Source organism: Ovis canadensis, chromosome 3 (assembly GCF_042477335.2).
Source record: "Ovis canadensis isolate MfBH-ARS-UI-01 breed Bighorn chromosome 3, ARS-UI_OviCan_v2, whole genome shotgun sequence".
Classification (NCBI taxonomy): domain Eukaryota; kingdom Metazoa; phylum Chordata; class Mammalia; order Artiodactyla; family Bovidae; genus Ovis; species Ovis canadensis.
The window spans coordinates 215,992,146-216,013,243 of NC_091247.1; the positions used below are offsets into that span (position 1 = coordinate 215,992,146).

At 50.2% G+C, this 21,098-nt stretch overlaps 1 protein-coding gene across 1 annotated transcript in view; it reads left to right on the top strand.

Moving 5' to 3' along the window:
* The window catches only part of VWF (von Willebrand factor), a 122,547-nt gene that overhangs the window by 76,460 nt on the left and 24,989 nt on the right, over positions 1–21,098 (top strand). Inside the window, exons 28-38 of the mRNA XM_069585872.1 lie at positions 123–1,507; positions 3,043–3,159; positions 3,242–3,382; positions 3,664–3,807; positions 4,690–4,854; positions 6,387–6,430; positions 7,060–7,237; positions 10,525–10,745; positions 12,112–12,304; positions 12,491–12,832; positions 15,522–15,721. Coding sequence (XP_069441973.1) covers positions 123–1,507; positions 3,043–3,159; positions 3,242–3,382; positions 3,664–3,807; positions 4,690–4,854; positions 6,387–6,430; positions 7,060–7,237; positions 10,525–10,745; positions 12,112–12,304; positions 12,491–12,832; positions 15,522–15,721 — 3,130 coding nt within the window. The remainder of the gene's footprint in view (positions 1–122; positions 1,508–3,042; positions 3,160–3,241; positions 3,383–3,663; positions 3,808–4,689; positions 4,855–6,386; positions 6,431–7,059; positions 7,238–10,524; positions 10,746–12,111; positions 12,305–12,490; positions 12,833–15,521; positions 15,722–21,098) is intronic.

Genomic DNA, 21,098 nt, shown 5'->3' on the forward strand with positions numbered 1-21,098 from the left:
GTGTGTGTGTGTGTGTGCAGGGGGCTGCTTGGGGACATATATTAAGCATGGTGTCTCTTTCCAGTGGGCTGGGAAGTTCCCAGAGCTTCTTTCTGAACCATTTTGGTCTCTCCCTCCTGCAGTCACTGTGATGGTGTCAGCCTCACTTGTGAAGCCTGCAGGGAGCCAGGAGGCCTGCCCGTGCCCCCCACCGAAGGCCCGGTCAGCCCCACAACCCCGTACGTGGAGGACACCCCGGAGCCACCCCTGCACGACTTCTTCTGCAGCAAACTGCTGGACCTGGTCTTTCTGCTGGACGGCTCCTCCAAGCTGTCTGAGGCCGACTTCGAGACGCTGAAGGCGTTCGTGGTGGGCATGATGGAGCGTCTGCACATTTCCCAGAAACGCATCCGTGTGGCCGTGGTGGAGTACCACGATGGCTCCCATGCCTACCTTGCACTGCAAGACCGGAAGCGGCCATCCGAGCTGCGGCGCATTGCCGGGCAGGTGAAGTACGCGGGCAGCGAGGTGGCTTCCACCAGCGAGGTCTTGAAGTACACGCTCTTCCAGATCTTCGGCAGGATTGACCGGCCTGAGGCCTCTCGCGTGGCCCTGCTGCTTACGGCCAGCCAGGAGCCCCCCAGGCTGGCCCGGAACTTGGTCCGCTACCTCCAGGGCCTGAAGAAGAAGAAGGTCTCCGTGGTCCCGGTGGGCATTGGGCCCCACGTCAGCCTCAAGCAGATCCGCCTCATCGAGAAGCAGGCGTCTGAGAACAAAGCCTTTGTGCTAAGCGGCGTGCACGAGCTGGAGCAGCGGATGGACGAGATTGTCGGCTACCTCTGTGACCTCGCCCCCGAGGTGCCTGCCCCGACCCCGACGCGACATCCTCTCATTGCGCAGGTCACTGTGGCGCCGCAGCTCCTGGGTCCTTCGCCGCCAGGACCCAAGAGGAGCTCTGTGGTCCTGGATGTGGCATTCCTCCTGGAAGGCTCGGACGAGGTAGGCGAGGCCAACTTCAACAGGAGCGCAGAGTTTGTGGAGGAGGTGATCCGACGCATGGACGTTGGCCGGGACGGCATCCATGTCACGGTGCTGCAGTACTCGTACACGGTGACCGTGGAGCACTCGTTCAGGGAGCCACAGTCCAAGGAGGTGGTCCTGCAGCGACTCCATGAAGTCCGCTACCGGGGTGGCAACCAGACGAACACGGGGCTGGCCCTGCAGTACCTGTCAGAGCACAGCTTCTCCGCCAGCCAGGGGGACCGGGAGCAGGCGCCCAACCTGGTCTACATGGTGACGGGCAGCCCGGCCTCAGACAAGATCCAGCGGATGCCAGGAGACATCCAGCTCGTGCCCATCGGCGTGGGCCCCCGTGTGGACGTGCAGGAGCTGGAGAGGGTCAGCTGGCCCCAGACCCCCATCTTCATCCAGGACTTCGAGAGGCTCCCCCGAGAAGCTCCGGATCTGGTGCTGCAGCGGTGCTGCTCCGAAGACGGCCCGCACCTCCCCACCCTTGCCCCTGCCCCAGGTGTGTGGGCGCTCGGCGTTGGAGCGAGGACTTGGGGGAGCTAGGGGCTGCCTCGGGGGGATGCTGTTCTCAGGCTCCAATCTGTCTCCCTGCTCTGTGTTTTCTGTCATATCCTGCCTTCAGGGAGAGGCATCTGTGGTCTTTTGAGGGGGAAGGATCTTTTCTTATGGGCTTCCGTGGTGGCTCAAACGGTAAAGATTCTGCAGACCCAGGTCTCATCACTGGGTTGGGGAGATCCCCTAGAGGAGGGGCATGGCCACCGACTCCCGTGTCTTGCCTGGAGAATCCCTTGAGCAGAGATGCCTGGCAGGCTACAGTCACAGGGTTGCAAAGAGTCAGACACGACTGAATGACCCAGCATGCATGCATCTGTGAGATGTGGGTAATAACAGTGCTTACTTGTAAAATGCTTAGAACGGTACCTAGCACATAGCAAGCACTCAGAAATGGTTTATCTCCCCTGCAATTATTACTACCTTCTTAGCTGATACAACTAATCAGTTTCTAGTTCTTCTTTATTTAATTACTTGTTCTGGCTGTGCTGGGTCTTTGTGGCTGCACTCAGGCTTTGCCCTAGTTGTGGTGAGCGGGGGCTACTCTGTGTTGTAGTGCAAGGGCGTCTCATTGTGGTGCTTTCTCTTGTTGTGGAACACGGGCTCTAGGACGCTTGGGCTTCAGCAGTTGTGGTTCCCCAGCTCTAGAGTGCAGGCTGAACAGTTCCGATGCACAGACTTCGTTGCTCCACAGCATGTGGGATCTTCCTGGACAAGAGATCGAACCCCTGTCTCCTGCATTCACAGGTGGACTCTTTACCATGGAGTCCCTGGGGAAGCCCACTCCCTAGTTCTAGAGTATCTTTATTTGGAGTGTTTGGAACCATTCCAGAATCACTAGCCTTCTTTCACTGTCTCTCGATCCTCACGCTTGTTGTCTATGCCTTTGTTTCTTGGGTTTTTTTTTGGGCCACCGATTTATCTAAACTCTCATGATCTCTCAGTAATGGCTTCATCCAATCTCAGAATAGCATCTGGGGCAGAGTTTGTTTCCTCATGGTGATCATGACCCCGGTCCCAACCATCAACATGAGCTTTAGGCCTCTGCAATAGAATCACCTTCTGGCTCCTCACGTGCCGCCTGAGACCCGTGGACACACCAGTCCACCTTCCAGGGATGCGCTGCTGTTTCCTTTGCCATCCGCCTGTTTTCTGCTCCAGTCTATCGTTCGATTCCAGAAGAGCTGCAGCCCCCGAAACGGAGGGACAGGATGCCTCTGCTTCTTGCTGCTGCCTGTGGTGTTTAAACTGCCTTTGGGCGGTGTTGGCATCCCCCCAACATCTCCACACCCGGGGTCTCGCAGCCCCCTTGCCTGCCGCCTGGCACCAGCTGCCACACCCGTGCAGGACTGGGGGACGTGCCTCACTTATGTGGCGCCTCCCAGTCCAGCGCCGTGCATACACCGTCCAGTGAGTGTCTGCTGCAGGAGCCTGGGGCCTGTCCCCTGCTGCCCTTGGCCACTCCCTGCTGTCTCTCTGCAGACTGCAGCCAGCCCCTGGATGTAGTCCTCCTCCTGGATGGCTCCTCCACCTCTCCAGCCTCTTACTTTGACGAAATGAAGAGTTTCGCCAAGGCTTTCATCTCAAAAGCCAACCTAGGTGAGTGAGGCGCCTGAAGCGGGGTGTTTCGGGGGCTCCCCGCTGATCCAGAGCGTGACTCCTGCGCCCCATCTCCCGCCAGGCCCTCAGCTTACCCAGGTGTCAGTCCTGCAGTACGGGAGCATCACCAACGTCGACGTGTCCTGGAACGTGCACGTGGACAAAGCCCACCTGCTGAGCCTTGTGGACCCCATGCAGCGCGAGGGAGGCCCCAGCCGAGTCGGTAATGTGGGTGCGGGCTGGGGAGCAGGGGCCGCGTGCAGTCCCCGCTCCTGGCACAAGTGACTGAGTGACCCCAGCTGGCCACCTTGCTCCTTGGCCTTAATTTCCCTTCCTGTAAACTTAGGGCCGAGACATTCTTCCTCCTCTCACGCATATGTGAGCCTCTCCGAGTCACTCCGTCTCAGTGATCCGAGGCTCCATCGGGAGACGGGATGCTCAGCTGGCCTCAGGACCCCCATCCCTGAGTCAGGACTGATTGTGCGGCCCACTGTCTGTTCCCAGGGGAGGCGTTGTCCTTCGCGGTGCGCTACATCACGTCCCAAGTCCACGGTGCCAGGCCCGGGGCCTCCAAGGTGGTGGTGATCCTGGTCACAGGCTCCTTCATGGACTCAGTGGAGGCGGCCGCCGCTGCTGCCAGATCCAACCGTGAGTGTCCCGGGTTCAGTCCTGAGGCCACCCCTGCCCCCACCCCCAACCTGCTCAAGGGCACAGAGTGGGCGGTGGTTACTTTCTGATGACCTGGCTGATTTCGAATGCTTAATGCCCACGTGTGGCCTGGTTTCAAACAGCGGGAAATTGTCCAATCCCTGTGTTATTTGGAAGTGAAGCAGTGTTAAATGTGTGTTCCTGGCAACCCACTCCAGTATTCTTGCCTGGAGAATCCCATGAATAGAGGAGCCTGGCGGTCTACAGTCTATAGGGTTGCAAGGAGTTGGACACGACTGAGTGACTTAGCATTCATGCATGTATCCTTCATTTGCATGCCTTTGACCATCACCTTCAGTTTCTCCTGACCTGCCCTCTGTGTCCAGGGCCGAGTTGTACCCCTGTAACCATGGCCTCTTGGGCCTCTCTCCACTCCTGTGTGTCTGAGGCTTGAGTGATTTGTGTTGGGGCCTAGAGAACCATCAGGGATCTTCCTGTCTGGCACCAGCCTAGGGGCTTGGGGGTGCTGGATTGACAGGAGACCAAGGGTGCTGCTTTAGGAAGGTGATGGTTGCAGGCGTGCCCAGCCTGCATGTCTCGTGAGAGCTTGTGCTGTGAGCCGGGGCAGGTAGTGTTGCCCCAGGGGAGGGGGCATGGAGTGCTGGGAGAGTGGAATGATGTAGCATCTTCTTATGCTTCCTGGAGAACAGCTCCTCTTTTTTTTTTTTTTGGTAGTTTAAAAAAGTTATTTTTAATTGGAGGATAATTGCTTAAAAATATTGAGGCTCTACAAGTGGCTGGGTGACGCTTCAGGCCAGACCACTCTGAACCCGTTCGGCCAAAGGTGGGCACAGACCCTTTCTTGTTCGTCTGTAACCGCAGGAGTGGCCGTGTTCCCCATCGGGATCGGGGACCAGTATGACGCAGCCCAGCTGAGGGTCTTGGCGGGCCCGGGGGCCAGCTCCAATGTGGCAGAGCTCCAGCGGATTGAAGACCTCCCCAGCATGGTTGCCCTTGGCAACTCCTTCTTCCAGAGGCTATGCTCTGGTGAGTCTTGTGATGTCTCTCTTATCCCCTCAAAATAGAAGCAAAAGCAATGAAACCCATCTCAACACTAGAAGGTTCCCATACACGAGATTTGGCCTTGAAGTAAGACTGCTTTATAGGCCATGATCTATAAATTTCTGCTTGTGGGAGATTGTAAGACAAACCTCCAAGGGGCTGCCAGAAAGTTCTCTATGTATATGCTTCCTTCCCTCCTTACTGTCCTTGCTCACTATGGATGAGGCTTCTGGACAAAGAAGTGGAAGGCAGAGGCAGGGAACCCTAATATCCAGAGGTCATGGACCTCTTCTCCAGGCCCTGCACTCATCCTCAGTGTGGGTGTAAAAGGTTTTAGAAAAGCAACACAGATTTACTGTATAGCATGGAGATTTACATTCAAGATCTTGTAATAATCTATAATGGAATGTAATCTAAAAAAAATAAAGCAATCCCTTTGTGGTATACTTGAAACTGACACAGTATTGTCTATCAACTATACTTCAATAAAAAAGAAAATAAAAAGATTAAAAAAAGAAATACGGTAACATAGAATCTAACATCAAAGTACCATAGTTTAAACTGATGTAGGGTTAGAAGCTTTTTGTTTTTTACCATTGTTGTTCAGTCGCCAAGTTGTGTCTGACTGTCTGTGACCCCATGGACTGCAGCACGTCAGACTTCCCTGTCCTTCACTATCTCCCGGAGTTTGCTCAAGTTCATGTCCATTGAATCGTGATGCCATCCAATCGTCTCATCCTATGTTGTCTCCTTTTCCTCCTGCTTCAATCTTTTCCAGCATCAAGGTCTTTTGCAATGAGTCAGCTCTTTGCATCAGATGGTCAAAGTATTGGAGCTTCAGCTTCAACATCAGTCCTTCCAATGAATATTCAGGTTGATTTCCTTTAGGATTGACTGGATTGATCTCCTTTTCCCCTGCATACATGATATTTTTTAAACTTGTTTTTTCGTATTTTCCTAATATAATTAGGTGTGAGTCCAAACCTACTAGGAGTTATTGCCCTGTCTTGCTAGATGATAGCTCTCTTGGTAGGAATTTTGAAGATCTCTTAAGGTTTTAGGATCTTGTCTCATTTCCTTCTTACTAGGCACTGATGTATTAATATCAATACATAGAAAAGAGGACAAGAAGATATTGATTGTAGTTGTGGCCATGTTATTACTGTTGTATCACTATAATGACTAACAACCACAAAGCTTATGGAGTTCTCTGGTGATCCAGTGGTTAGGACTGTACGCTCCACTTCTGGGAGCATGGACTCGCTCCCTGATCAGGGAACTAAGATCCTGCAAGCCATAAGGCAAAGCCAAAAAAAAAAAAGCACCCCACAATGTTTGCCTGAAGAACCACGGGATGACTGCCTTCTAATCTCCTGTACCTGAATCCTCACTGCTCATTTCACTCACGTTATTTTCAGAGTTAATCTAGCTTCAAGGACTAGTCAGGTAGCTGAGTGAATGGCTCAGAATTTCTGGGTGGTGGGTGGGGACAGAGGTCTGTCTGGTGTCTGTTTCAGGGTTCGTCAGTGTTTGCGTGGATGAGGACGGGAATGAGAGGAGGGTAAGTTCCTTTCTGTTGGCTTTGAAGGAAAGACCAGGAATGTATATTTGGGGTCCTCGACTCCCTGGTTAACGTTTTCTCCTTTGGTGTGGGTCCAATAATTTTTTTTTTTTAATTGGAGGCTTCCTTGGGGGCTCAGTGGTAAAAAATCTGCCTGCCAAGACAGGAGACACAGGTTCGATCCCTGATCTGGGCAGATCCCATACGCTGCAGAGCAACCAAGCCTGTGGGCTGTAACTACTAAGCCTGTGCTCTAGAGCCCAGAAGCCGCAACTACTGAAGCCCGCGCAGCCTTCTCCACAACAGGAGAAGTCACCGCAATGAGACCCATGCACCGCAGCCAGACAGTGGCCCTCGCTCGCCACAGCTAGAGAAAGCCCACGCAGCAGCAAAGACCTAGCGTGAAATAAATAATAATAAAAGCCTAAATAAATACATAAAAAGTTAAACAATTTTGGTTGGGGGTGGGAGTGGACCCACCCGTAAATCTCACGTTCTGTCTCCTGTCTCCTTGCCATTCAGGCCCAAGTCGTAGTTTCTGCGTCTCCTGAGGGGGTAGGGTTAGTTGCCTAGTGGGTGTTGAAGTGCCTCACTCCAGTCCCTGCCCGAACGTGGTTCTTTCTCTGCAGCCTGGGGACGTCTGGACCTTGCTGGATCAGTGCCACACAGTGACTTGCCTGCCGGATGGCCAGACCTTGCTGAAGAGTCACCGGGTCAACTGTGATCAGGGGCCACAGCCATCATGCCCCGACGGCCAGATCCCGCTCAGGATGGAGGAAGCCTGTGGCTGCCGCTGGGCCTGTCCCTGTGAGTCCTTTGCTTCCTCAGCCTGGGCAGTGTTCAGGGGGTGGTGCTTTTTCCTTGTCTGTGCCAAGAGGTAGACCAGAAGGCCATCTCCTGCCCCTACCACCCATGTTCCCTCACTCTCCTGTCCTTGGGACATGTTTCCGTCCCATTCCAGGGCTCCCTATCTCCTTCCTGTGCTGTTTGGAGGGCACGTCCCCAGATAATGCATAGCCAGAGGGAAGAATTGATTTTCTGAGGTCAGTACTCAGCCTCTTGCTCAGTCGCTCAGTCGTGTCTGACTCTTTGTGATCCCATGGACCGTAGCCCTCCAGGCTCCTCTGTCCAGGCAAGAATACTGGTTAGATGCCTGCTCCTGGTAATAAATAAGACTTTGAGCTTGAGTTGGAGCTGAAAAGCCTCCCTGATCCCAGCCTGGACTGCTTGCCTCTGGGGAGGGGTTGTGGGCAGCCTCCCTCCAGTTTTGAGCCTGGGGATGGTGGGGCTGGAAGTGGATTCTCAAGTTCTTACACAATTGGTGCGGTGCTTCTGTGGGAGGGCCCTGTGTTTTGGCCTGACAGGTGTTTAAGGCAGCTGCCTTTTCTTGCCAGCTCTCCCGAGTTTTCCTTTGATATCAGTTGTGTATTCTATATTCTCTGCCTGCCCACTGCTTCATCCTGCCATCTTTCTGGTCTGCTCTCTTTTGTTATTTTTATTTATTTGTTTTTGCATTCAGTCTCTCACACAGACTCTCTCTTTGTCTGTCTTTAGGTGTCCTCCTTACCATATAGAAGTTTGAGCACTTTTAGAGCAACCCTGGGCCTTCATTCCTTTGCAGACCGTATACAAAATACACTCAAAAAGTAGTTTCAGATTTGCTACCAAGGAGGTTCCCTGGTGGTCCGGTGATTAAGATGCCATGCTTCCAATGCAGGGGATGTGGGTTTGATCAAAATCCCACATGCCATGCAGCCAAAAAAAAAAAAAAAAAAACCTCCACAAAAACAGAATTGCTAACCAATATCTTTATGAAAACCGAATATACTAACTAGAGTATACATTTGAGCAGGGCTTCCCGGGTAGCTCAGCTGGTAAAGAATCTCCCTGCAATGCAGGAGACCCCAGGTCGATTCCTGGGTTGGAAAGATCCCCTGGAGAAGGGATAGGCTACACCCTCCAGTATGCTTGGGCTTCCTTGGTGGCTCAGCTGGTAAAGAATCCACTTGGAATGTGGGAGACCTGGGTTCGATCCCTGGGTTGGGAAGATCCCCTGGAGAAGGGAAAGGCTACCCAATCTAGTATTCTGGCCTAGAGAATTCCACAGTCCATGGGGTCGCAAAGAGTCAGACATGACTGAGCGACTTTCACTTTGGGTACAGAGTAAATTTTTTCACCAAAATTATTTAGGTTCGTTTCCCCCTTCCCTGCTGTGAACTCACATTATTCATTACCATTCATTTGATTTTGTACCTGTTTGTGTTCTGTCTTGAGTTTTCTTCTCCGCCATTCTAGCTGATTCCATTTGTTTGCCTTCTGTGTGTGAGGCATTCACGTGGTTCTCAGTGTCAGAAGTCTATAGAAAGATATGCCCAGAAGTCTCCCTGTTGGTTCAAAGAGAGCAGAGCAGATAGGAGAGGATCACAGAAGTTAAGTCATTTAGGTGGCAGAGCCACTCCCACTAACCTGCCAGCTTAACGCCATTTCTTTATCCTGGGACTTACTACGTTCTTGTGGCAGCTGGGGCTGGACTGCTTAAGACTTGGCCACAGGGACTTCCCTGTGGTCCAGTGGCCTTAGGCTCCACATTCCCAATGCAGGGGCCCTGGGTTCAATCCCTGACTGGGGAACTAGATCCCACATGCTGCAACTGAGAGATTCTACATGTGGCAACTAAGACCAGATAGATATTTTCTTAAAAAAAAAAAAAAGACTTTACGGTACCCCAGCTGGGGTGTCTGGGAACACTTACAGCGTGGATGTCAGTGGGGTGGTAGCGATTCAGGACTGTCGCTTGGATGTGACCGGCTGCCCAGGACGTGGGGAACTTTGAGTAGAAGAGCATCTGGAAGCCGATCAGCCCTGACCGATGGTGTATCATTTGCTAGGGTCTATGCTGCCTTGGTATATGGGTTACTCTTGCTGTGAAGGTGTCCCAGGCCTGGTGGAGAGCAAGGGTGGTGTTAGTGAGTCCTTGCTGACCCCCTGGATCTGCCTCTCAGTTCTTGGTTTCCATTTCTTCACCACCATAGACATGGTCATGGTTTGTCTGGGAAGGCTCATTTCCAACTTTACTAAGGTCCGAGATTAGTTTTCAGATCATGTATGAGTCTGGTCCATCAGTTCAGTTAAGTCAGTCAGTCGTGTCCGACTCTTTGCAACCCATGGACTGCAGCATGCCAGGCTTCCCTGTCCATCACCAACTCCTAGAACTTGCTCAGATTCACGTCCATCGAGTTGGTGAGGCCATCCAACCAGCTCATCCTCTGTCGTCCCCTTCTCCTCCTGCCTTTAATCTTTCCCAGGATCGGGGTCTTTTCCAGTGAGTCAGTTCTTGGAATCAGGTGACCAAAGTATTGGAGCTTCAGCTTCAGCATCAGTCCTTCCAAAGAATATTCAGGACTGATTTCCTTTATTCATGGACTGTGGTCCATTGGGGGGATTTTTATGGAATCATCTGACATAGTTGCAAGATGATTAGTCTTCCCAAGTGGTGTTTTAATAGAAACCCTGAGAGCTTGCTGATGTTGTGGATGAACAAGTGGCAGACGAGATTGTGTCAAGACCCCACCGTTTGTTTTGGCTTCAGGAATATTTCTCTTTCAGGGTCTCTTAAGGGATCATGTCAACATGGCCATGTGTACCATTAGTCACTTGGTAGCTGAAAAGACATGTGCGCCTTTAGGGGAACTTCCTTTCCAGTGAGGTCATGAGCTCATGGTTTGCTTAGCTTGTTGTGATTTCAACGTGTACCTAACACCCCTGGAACCTCAGTTTGTTTCCTGGGCCAAGACATCCTTGTAGGGGAGAGCATTAACTTTGCACGTTTACATTTTTTGGAAGTATGGCTCTGCCACATTTTAATGGAATCCTCGTCCTTCTAAATCTTCCCTAGGAGCATATTTAATGGCCAAGTGTTACCTAAGGTGCTCTACCTCTCAGAACCAGTTTCCCAGTCTGTAACAAGGAGGAAATTTGCCTCTGTGGCTTCAAAAAGCCCACTCAGCTCTCAGCTCCGATACCTGCATGCGGCTGCTTCTTTGCACAGGTGGGAGTCTGCTCAGGTCACACCCAACCTTTGCTTTCTTGCCCAGGTGTGTGCACAGGCAGCTCCACTCGGCACATCGTGACCTTTGATGGACGGAATTTCAAGCTGACCGGCAACTGCTCATACGTTCTGTTTCACAACAAGGAGCAGGACTTGGAGGTGATTCTCCATAACGGATTCTGCAGCGCTGGGGCGAGGCAGGCCTGCATGAAATCTGTGGAGGTGAAGCACAGCGGCCTCTCGGTTGTGCTCCGCAGCAACATGGAGGTAAGAGGTGCTTTCCGTGGTCCTGTGGCAGGGCCCTTGGAGAAGCCACATGGACCCGGTGGCAGTTGGTTTTAGCTGGTGCTCCTGTGTGGAGACTTGACCTTCTGCCTGATTAGCAGGGCTCCATCTTTGTAGAAGGGGCTTATTGCATCTCCCTTCTGGTGTGATTTCTTGTTCTGGGCCCAGATTTGGAAGAAAGGGTCTATTTTCTTTTTCTTTCCGTTTTTTAAAGAAATATTTCTTTATCTGACTTCACCAAACTCTTAGTTGTGGCATGTGGAATCTTTAGTTGTGGCATGTGGGGATTTTAGTTCCCTGACCAGGATCGAACCTAGGCCCCCTGCATTGAGAGCTTGTAGTCTTAGCCACTGGACCACCAAGAAAGTCCTAGAGAGGGTCTGATTTCAGTAGCATTACATTGTCAATGGGGTGCCAGTTTTTTTGCGCTAGTAGAAGATTGGGGTTGACACCAGGCAGTTTCTCCAGCAGGCATTTTGTGCCCTGTACCTAGGCTAGGGCCTGCCAGCCTTCTGAAGGAAAATACTTAGGGCCTAGATGAAAGCCTTCGAAAATATTCAGGGCCCAAGCAACATGTGTGGCCCCAAAACTCAAAAAGAAAACTGCAAAACTGATCAAAATAAATATTTGATTACATGTTTACAAGAGGTTGTATCATGCAACTCCTTTACGCGTTCTTTTGGAAATCATAAATATTTCATTACATGAACGCAACTTAAAAGGGTTAGACCTTCTCTTGCAAGACTTCTTGAACATGCACAGTGATTGCTGAAAAAAAATAATCACAGCTTGTCATATATTAAATGAGTAGCTCATAGCCAAATGTTTAAAATTCAAAAGGATAAAAAGCCTTCCAAATTTTTTACAGCAAAAATTATAGTCATCGTGGGATGTGAGTGTATTTTAACAGGTTTGATGTGCTATATTGTGGGGCCTCTGTAGATCTGGTGACCAAAATAAAAATAAAGATTAAAGTGTTCCTATTAGATGCTCTTGGAGATAGGGCGCCAATGAGTTGGCAAAGTGGCAACTTCCCCAGCCTGCCTTGAGGCGTCAGTCTTCCCTGTTGAGTGCAGATGGACTCAGGGTTTCATTTAACCCCTGAGCTTTTGGGTCACAGATGCCTGGCTGGCTGTTCAGCTTTGTAAGAGTCCACTCTCCTGCAAAGCTCTGTAGAGCCCCTTTATCTGAGAAGAGCTGCCGGCCAGTGCCCAAGTTTGTGAATAACAGTGGAGTTGAGTGGGATGAATGTGTAGGGACTGTCACGAACTGTGGAAAGAGACTACGAGTGAAATCCTAGGAGTCCTCATTGCCATGACTACTGATGGGGCTTTTCTCCTTTGGATAGGTGATGGTGAATGGGAGACTGGTCTCTGTCCCTTACCTGGGTGGGGACATGGAGGTCAGAGTCTATGGTACCATCATGTTCGAGGTCAGATTCAACCTTCTGGGCCACATCCTCTCCTTCACCCCACAAAACAATGAGTTCCAGCTGCAGCTGAGCCCCAAGATCTCTGCCTCAAAGACATACGGTCTCTGTGGTAAGACTGTTGTCTGCTTCTTCCCTGAGATGTACGCCCTCCTTGCTCTAATCTCAGGGCCCCTGGCTACTGCCCTTTCTGGGTCCAGTAGTGGGCTCAGGTGCTGGCAGGGGTGGAGAATGACCAAGCCTCCAGCATCAGGAGCTGGCTTTGGGCTCTCAGCCATGTCTCTCCTGGTCTCTCTAGGGTTCTGTGATGAGAATGGGGCCAATGACTTCATGCTGAAGGATGGCACGGTCACTGCGGACTGGAAGACACTGGTCCGGGAGTGGACAGTGCAGCAGCCGGGGCAGACATGCCCGCTGGGCCCCGAGGAGCCGTGCCCCGTCTCCCAGGGCTCCCGCTGCCAGGCCCTCCTCTCTGAGCTATTTGCCGAGTGCCACAAGGTCCTTGCTCCAGCCACATTTCACGCCGTGTGCCAGCAGGACAGTTGCCACCAGGAGCAAGTGTGCGAAGCCATTGCCTCTTATGCCCACCTCTGCCGGACCAAGGGGGTGTGTGTCGACTGGAGGACCCCCGATTTCTGTGGTGAGTCTCCATAGGCTCCCCCAAATGCTGTGAAGAATGACAAACGGGAAGCCTGCTCGACCTCTCTGAAACCTCATATTTTTTAAAATCTGGGCCGTGGAGATCGAAGTCTTTGCCTTTCCTGTTCTCTAGGATTCCATTCAGGGTCAAGTAAGATGGTAGACATACAGGTAACTTGAACTTAGGATTTCTATGTAATGTGTTTCTAGGTAAATGAAAACATGGTCCTTTCTATCAGTATTTCTGCAGTTTGGGCACATGTGACTTTAATGTATTAGACACGTTGGATGGCATCACCAACTCAATGGGCATGAGTTTCAGCAAACTCCGGGAGAGAGTGAAGGACAGGGAAGCCTGGCATGCTGCAGTCCATGGGATCACAAAGAATTGGACACCACTTAGCGACTGAACAACAATAAGATACATCTAGGCCCCAGCAAAGTACAGAATAAGCAGTCACCTTGAACTTGGACTTGCACCAGGCTTTAGCAAAGGCTCCCAGAGCAAGCCACGCCTCAGCAGGATTTAGAAGTGTGAGTGGAATTTTACCATTCGAATACCAAGAAGCTTCTTCATTAGAGATACCATGGGATTGTTAGTGTAGACACCTCCCCATGGTCAGCTTCCTTACCTGGACTTGGCACGTTTATTTATTTACTTTTTTGAGGGAAATGAATGTGTGCAAGCATCTCGGAGTCTCCGAGTTTATGATTATTATGCTGTCTCAGCTTTAACTGGGGCTGGAGGACTTGGGCATCCTAGCCACAGCTCATCTGGGTGATCAGCTATTTCCTTAGTCTTTCTGGACCTCAGCTTCTGCATCTTGAAATGATAGTTGGACTAGATGGCTAGATAACTTGACATGGTTTGGTGTCATTTGTTGCGGGGGGGGGGGGGGGGGGGCGTGGCGCCAAAGAGCTCCTACACCAAGTCCTCTATGTCTCAGCACAGAAGGAATTCACCGAGAGGCAAAGTGGTAGATAAGAAGTGATTTATTAGAGCAGGACACGTGTGAGGTTTTACAAGCAAGTGGGCAAGGGGGTGCTCCACCCCAAAGAATTTACTGGGCTCCAGTTTTATAATCAAAGGAGAAGAGGGGAGGCGGGGGGGAAGACCTTCCCTGTCTTCCTGAGTAGACATCATGCTTCTATCATCAGCTTCTCCTCCAGGTTGAGCAGGGTTTTCTTGTCCCTACCTGGTCAAGCTGGGTCCACACATTGTTTTTTATGTGTGCAGAGAGCATGTCCTAGGGATCATAAACTGACTGAGCTCACTGGGAAGGATGTGGGGCTCATGCCACCACTGTTTTATTATTTGGGGACATGTCTCATGTTTCTGTCTCATGGTTTTGTTGCCAAGCAAGCCTGCTTTGTTTTGTGGTTAAGCAAACCTGTTTTCTGAGTCATCATTAACTTGCAGGGGTCTCTGATATTTTCCCCACTTACAGGCCTCTAGTGGGATTAACTGTTTCATCACCTACTTTGTTCCTTTACACTGTCCCTGTCAAACCCCTAGGTGTGTTGGGGCTCTGGTTTTATGAGTCCCTCTGGCTGATACTGCCTCCTTTCAACCTGCCTGCTGATCAAGGGAAAAATGTTAGTTTCTGAGTTACTGATTGCACCTTCTCTATTTATTAATTGTTGTACCTCCTGGCAATTTGTTGTGCATTTGGGCTTCCCAAGTGGCACTAGTGGTAAAGAGCCTGCCTGCCAATGGCGGAGAGGCAAGAGATGCGAGTTGGATCCCTGGGTGGGGAAGATCCCCTGGAGGAGAGCATGGCAACCCACTCCAGGATTCTTACCTGGAGAATCCCATGGACAGAGGAGCCTGGCAGGCTACAGTCCGTGGGGTGGCAAAGAGTAGGCACGACTGAAACAACTTAGCATGCACGAGGAAAGTCTTTGGTGGTCTAAACGTTGGAAATCTGCACCACTGTGTTGGCACCGTGAAAATGTGAGGAAGGGGTCGGGTAGGACCAGAGTGGGAGAAGTGGGTCACTTTGTAGCTTCTCTCCCAGGACATCCCTCCATAGCTGTAGGTTCCTTTTTTTTTTTTAAGTTGAAGAGAATTTTAAAAGCGTTAAATATACCCGTATTCAAAAAAGAACCACAGAATTTCCTAAGGATCAAGGGTTCACATCATCAGGTGGGGTTAAATCTGGCTGCAAGGGAGGAAGAAGTAAAATTGTTTGTCATACAGCAGACCAGAGGCGGGCGGCTTCAGGTCTTTCCAGATCTCAACGTGGGTTCTAGTTCTCTGCTCCGTTCTCGCGTGGGTTCGCTTCTTTTCCCGTGCTTTAAGATGGGGCTGTGGCCATCACACCCAGGTTCCAAGCAGCAGGATGAAGGGAAGGAAGGAGAAGGGCCAGAGGCACAGCTGTCTTTCAAAAAAAGATTCCTGGAAGCTGCACAAGAGTCTACACTTGCTCTAACAGTTCACTGGGCAGAACGTAGTCACGTGACTACACTTGGTTGCAAAGGGTGCTGGGAAATGTAGTCCTTATTCTGGGTTGTCATGTGCCCCTCTTGAAAGTCTTTTTTCTATGGAAGATGGAGAGTGAAAATTGGTGGAAACTGGCTAGTTTCCATCCCAGCAAACTTGTCGGATGATCCAGCCGCCTTGAATCAGCGGTACCTGCTTCCCTCTGGTTGCTGTGGGCCCTGAGAATCATCCCCTTCTCTGTCTGCAGCTGTGTCCTGCCCGCCCTCCCTGGTCTACAACCACTGCGAGAGTGGCTGCCCCCGGCAGTGTGAGGGCAACTCGAGCTCCTGCGGGGACCATCCTTTGGAAGGCTGCTTCTGCCCTCCGCACCATGTGATGCTGGAAGGCAGCTGTGTCCCCGAGGAGGCCTGCACCCAGTGCGTTGGTGATGATGGCATCCGACACCAGGTAGGAGCCACCCCTCCGCAAGGGAGTTGCTTCTCACTGGCTCAGTGGTGGAAGCATTGACCCGTGATTGGCCCCTTCCAACCTTGGCAGCAGACCTCGGCTATTCCAGGCATCCCTGAGGGATGGGGAAGCAGCGTGGCATAAAGACTCGGAGTCTGATGCACCTTGGTTCAAATTCCAGTCTATTGTGGGTTAGCTGTGTGATTAAACACCAGAGTGTAACAACCGATTATTACTACTAGTACTGTTTTTTAAAAAACATTTTTTGATGTCTTTATTGAATTTGTTGCATTACTGTTTCTGTGTTTTTGGCCACAAGACATGTGGGAGTCTTAGTTTCTTGACCAGGAGTCAAACCTGCACTCCTTGAATTGGAAGGCAAAGTCTTTACCATTGGACCACCAGGGAAGTTCCTATTAGCACTATTTTTTATGATTATATTCACATAAGTAGAATGCTGGGAAAAGAATGGGATGGGAAAAGAATACTTTATATAGTGATGTCTACCATTATTAGGGGGTTCCCTGATGGCTCAGACAGTAAAGAATCTGCCTCCAATGCAGGACACCCAGGTTCGATCCCTGGGTTAGTAAGATCCCCCGGAGAAGGGAATGGCTGTCCACTCCAGTATTCTCGCCTGGAGAATTCCATGGCCAGAGGAGCCTGGTGGGCTACAGTCCATGGGGTCACAAAAAGTTGGACACGACTGAGTGACTTAACACTTTTTCGCTTTTCACCATTTTTAAGATATATTATGTGCCTTGCATTGTACTAAGCACTCTGTGTTTATGTTTGAACATTCCAAGACGTGTTTTGCAGGCAGGGTACTGGCAGTTACTGTCAATAAGAAGGGATGAAAATACACTAGCTAAGCAAGTTAGACAGTTTCTTTATTGCTGGATTCTTTAGAGCTTTTGATGTACTGATGTCCATTGCCAGGTTTTGCTTCTCAGATTTATTAGACCATGGAATTGTACTGGGTTAGCCAAAAAGTTTGTTCCTGTTCTTCCATAAGGTGTTATGAAAAAAGCCTAATGAACTTTCTGGCTAATTCAGTGTGTGTGGTGGAGTGTGTGTGTGTGTGTATGTAGCACCTCCTTGGACTGGGGTATGTGTGTGTGTATGTAGCATCCCCTTGGACTAGTGTGTGTGTGTGTGTGTGTGTGTGTGTGTGTGTGTGTGTGTACAGCATCCCCTTGGACTAGGGTCCCACAGAACACACTTCGCTATCTTACATCATCTTATAAATACTCACGAAACCTCTTTGAGAAAATGAAAGTTTAGTGAACTTGGTCCCCTGCCCACGGATGCAGTTTGTAGGTGATGGGTTGGGAGCTGGAGTCAATATCTGAAGCTCTGCCTGACTCCCTAGAGCTTGCTCTTTCTGATATATGAAGTTACCCTTCGGCTAGGTCTCCTTTAAGCTGAGTTGCTTGGAAGTCATTTTGTCATCAAGTCATCAATTCCTTTAGCCCTTTAGGAGTCATTATTTTTAAAGGCGATTTATTTACCAAACTCTATTTATTTACCAACACCTTGGCCTCGGATGGCAGTCACTTCTCTCCAGAGTTGCCCACGTGTATATTATAGTCCCTGGGGCAGTGTGTGTCTGTGGGCATGGGTATGGTCCTGCCCTTCATTCTGGCAGCGATACCACAGAGCGTGCTAGAGGGGAGCTTGTTTGGCCTCTAGAGAAGGATGATGTGTTCTATCACCGTGGGCCACACTCAAGGCCTAACATCTCCATCATAACCAGGGAAGACCTTCATCACTAAGGGAACCTGGTTGATGACTTAACTGTATTTAGTCGCAACTAGGAGAATGTTTGTGAAGCCAGCTAATCAACTGGAGAATGACGAGAATAGTATATCTACGATTACATGCTTTTGTCCCTGACATTTTAGCCAGGAAATGGACCATTTCACTTGATTCTCCCCCCAAACTCCATAGGGTAATTATTACACATTTCATTGAATGGATGATGGAACTGTGGCTCAGATGGCAAGTGGTGATTTAAAAAGACCCAATTCACTATACCAGGTCAACCCTTAGGGTCCTAGGTTTGCCACAGGTCTCACTGAACTGTGAGCCAAACTCTGAGCTGACCGGGTGTCCATTAAGTGTGTGTCCATTAGGCTATTACTTGGATGGTTCCAGTGGCTCTGTTTTGTTGTTGGGTTTTATCTAGTTGAGCCCGTTTTTGTTTTCACAGTGTAGTCGATAAACCAAGAGGGAAGCCCAGCCACTCTCCACTGCCATATTTCAACTTGCTAAATGAAGTGACCGTCTGTACCATAAGTGAAAGTGTTTGTTGCTCAATCGTGTCCGACTCTTTGTGATCCCATGGATGGTAGCCACCAAGCTCCTCTGTCCATGGAGTTCTCCAGGCAATACTGGAGTGGGTTGTCATTCTCTTCTCCAGGGTATCTTCCCAGATATTCCTCCAAAGAGTTGACAAAACCTTACATTGCTCTCCCTGACTTGCACAGTCCTAGGCTCCTACTGGGCACAGATGGCATGTACCATTGCCCTGGTGGCTCAGATGGTAAAGCGTCTACCTGCAATGTGGGAGACCTGGATTAAATTCCTGGGTCAGGAAGATCCCCTGGAGAAGGAAATGGCAACCACTCCAGTACTCTTGCCTGGAAAATCCCATGGATGGAAGAGCCTGGTAGGCTGCAGTCCATGGGGTCGCAGAGTTGGACACGACTGGACGATTTCAGTTTGCTGTTGGTGGCAGGTATTCTCCGAGGGAGGCAGAAATGGTCTCTACTCCCTCCTCGGCATCCTGGGATTGGAAGGAATGCCAAGTTTGTCTTTCTGGTTCCATGAGTTAGATGTCTGTAGGATGCTGAAAGCAGGAGGCTTGTGAATTTTATCTTAGGGTCCTCGGCTCTTTCCCTACTCCTTTCTGACCCCACTTCCCCTTTTCACTGCTCCCGACCTTTCAGTCCAACACACTGGAATATGTATCCAAGTCATATGAAGCGGGCGTTCAAACAGTGTGGTACTTTGATGTAGAAACGGCCTTAAAAATATATTTTAAAACCAAGCAACATAAAATCAGTTAATAAAACACTATGAAGGGAACACAGCCAGTGTTAGTTATTTCGGAAAATATAGTTTAAATGGATAAAAATAATGATTCAGCCACCTGCAATGTTATTAGTCTCATAGCAGAGAAAGAATAAAAATCTAATATGGAGAACATTCCCATTTAATGAATTTTCTTTAAACTGAAAACTAAAGCCTAGAAAACTTTTCTTTGGGGAAATAATTCAGGGTAGAAATCCCTCGTGCTAATGTCGGAAGGGCAAAATATTTACCAGTTTCCATAGCTCTTGTTTATGTTACAAATGCAGTCTGCCTTTATAGTGGGCTCCGGAGGAATCCCGTGGACAGAGGAGCCTGGAGAGCTATAGTCCATGGGGTCGCAAAGAGTCGGACATGAGTAAGCACAGACACAGACACAGACACACACATACATGCACACACTGGAGGAATCCAGAGCCCCCGTGCGTGGGTTGTGCTCACACACACACACACACATACATACACACACTGGAGGAATCCAGAGCCCCCGTGCGTGGGTTGTGCTCCCATCAGTTTGGGGGTTCCCCCCCACACACACTGGAGGAATCCAGAGCCCCCGTGCGTGGGTTGTGCTCCCATCAGTTTGGGGGTTCCCCCACTCCACTGTGCCGGGCAAGCACTGCTCTAGCCCCTGGAGGGCTGCCTCCATCCCCTTGTCGGTCCACCCTGAGCCCGGTTCCCTCCCTGATCTCTGGTGTCAGTTCATTTGCATCTTGCCTCAAATCCTGGCTGGGGTGGGTGGTGCTTGTGACTTGCGGAGTCCCTGGGTTCTTCCGTTTCCCCTTGCCGTACTCTCTGCAGGCTGTTCTTCTGTAATGTTTACTTAATCTTTAACGCCAGCCATCTGGCTTACCTTGTTCTGTCCGGGTAACAGTACTATACCAGCTCTGGAACCTGGGGACTGAGACAGGGCTGCCGTCTCAGGAGTCATCAGGAGTCGGCTTGTCCTGATACAGGAGTGCCCTCTGCCGGCCAGTTGGCTGCATAACCCTCCAGGTGTGTGGCCTCAGGGCCTTTTCGAAGCTCAGCCTTGGAGGCTTAAAAGGGCCTTTTCAGGAGTCATAGATTCTCTGGCCTGAAGAGCTTCCCGGGACAATGGAAATCCCTGGAAAAGGAGGTTAACACCTGATTTTGGTCATCTATTGTGATGTTGCCCAGGAGAGTTGGAGAGTTGTGTTACTCATTCTTAAATTTAAGATGTCTGGAGTTCATTTTTAAAAAGAGAGAAAAAAACTAATATGTAAATATATATCTCCTTTATTTATTTTTAATTAGTTTTTATTGGAGTATAGTTGCTTCTTTTTTGGGCTTCCCTGGTGGCTCAGTGGTAAAGAACCTGCCTGCCAATGCAGAAGACTCGGGGTTCGATCCCTGGGTTGGGAAGATCCCTTGGAGAAGGGAATGGCTACCCACTCCAGTATTCTTGCCTGGGAAGTCCCATGGACAGAGGAACCTGGTGGGCTACAGTCCATGGGTCGCAAAGAGTCAGACACGGCTCAGCGACTCAACTACAAAAGTTGCTTTAGAGTGTTGTGTGTTAGTTTCAACTGTGGGCTTCCCTGGTGGCTCAAACGGTAAAGAATCAACCTGGATTGTGGGAGACCTGTGTTCAGTCCCTGGAATGGGAAGATCCCTTGGAGGAGGGCATGGCAACCCTCTCCAGTATTCTTGCCTGGAGAATCCCCATGGACAGAGGAGCCTGGCAGACTGTAGTCCATGGGGTCACAAAGAGTCGGCCACGACTGAGCAACTAAGCTTAGCACAGCACAGTTTCTACTATACAGCAAAGCGAATCAGCTATACTGATTTACATATAAAATGCCCTCTGTTTTGGATTTCCTTCCCGTTTAGGTCACCACAGAGCATGAGTTGAGTTCCCTGTGCTATATAGTAGGTTCTCATTGGATATCTATTTTATACATAGCAGGGTATGTAGGTCAATCCCAGTCTCCCAGTTCATCCCACCCCCTTTCCCGCTTTGGTGTCCATACATTTCTTCTCTGCGTCTGTGTCTGCATCTCTGTTTTGCAAATAAGATCACCTCTCTGTATAATTTCCTTTCTTATCTCATCACCTTTGTTACGTAAATGTCTAAATATCCCTCGGTTTACGGTTTTCTTGGCATCACTATCAGTGTTAAAGAGCAGGAAGAGCCTGACAGAGAGATGCCCTGGGAGACGTGAGTCGCCCCCTCTCTCCTGCACTCTGCCTGGCCTCCCGTGTCCCGTGTCCTGGGCCTCTGAGGTCAGCGTCCTCTGCCCCTCGCGGGTCTCCACAGCTGCTG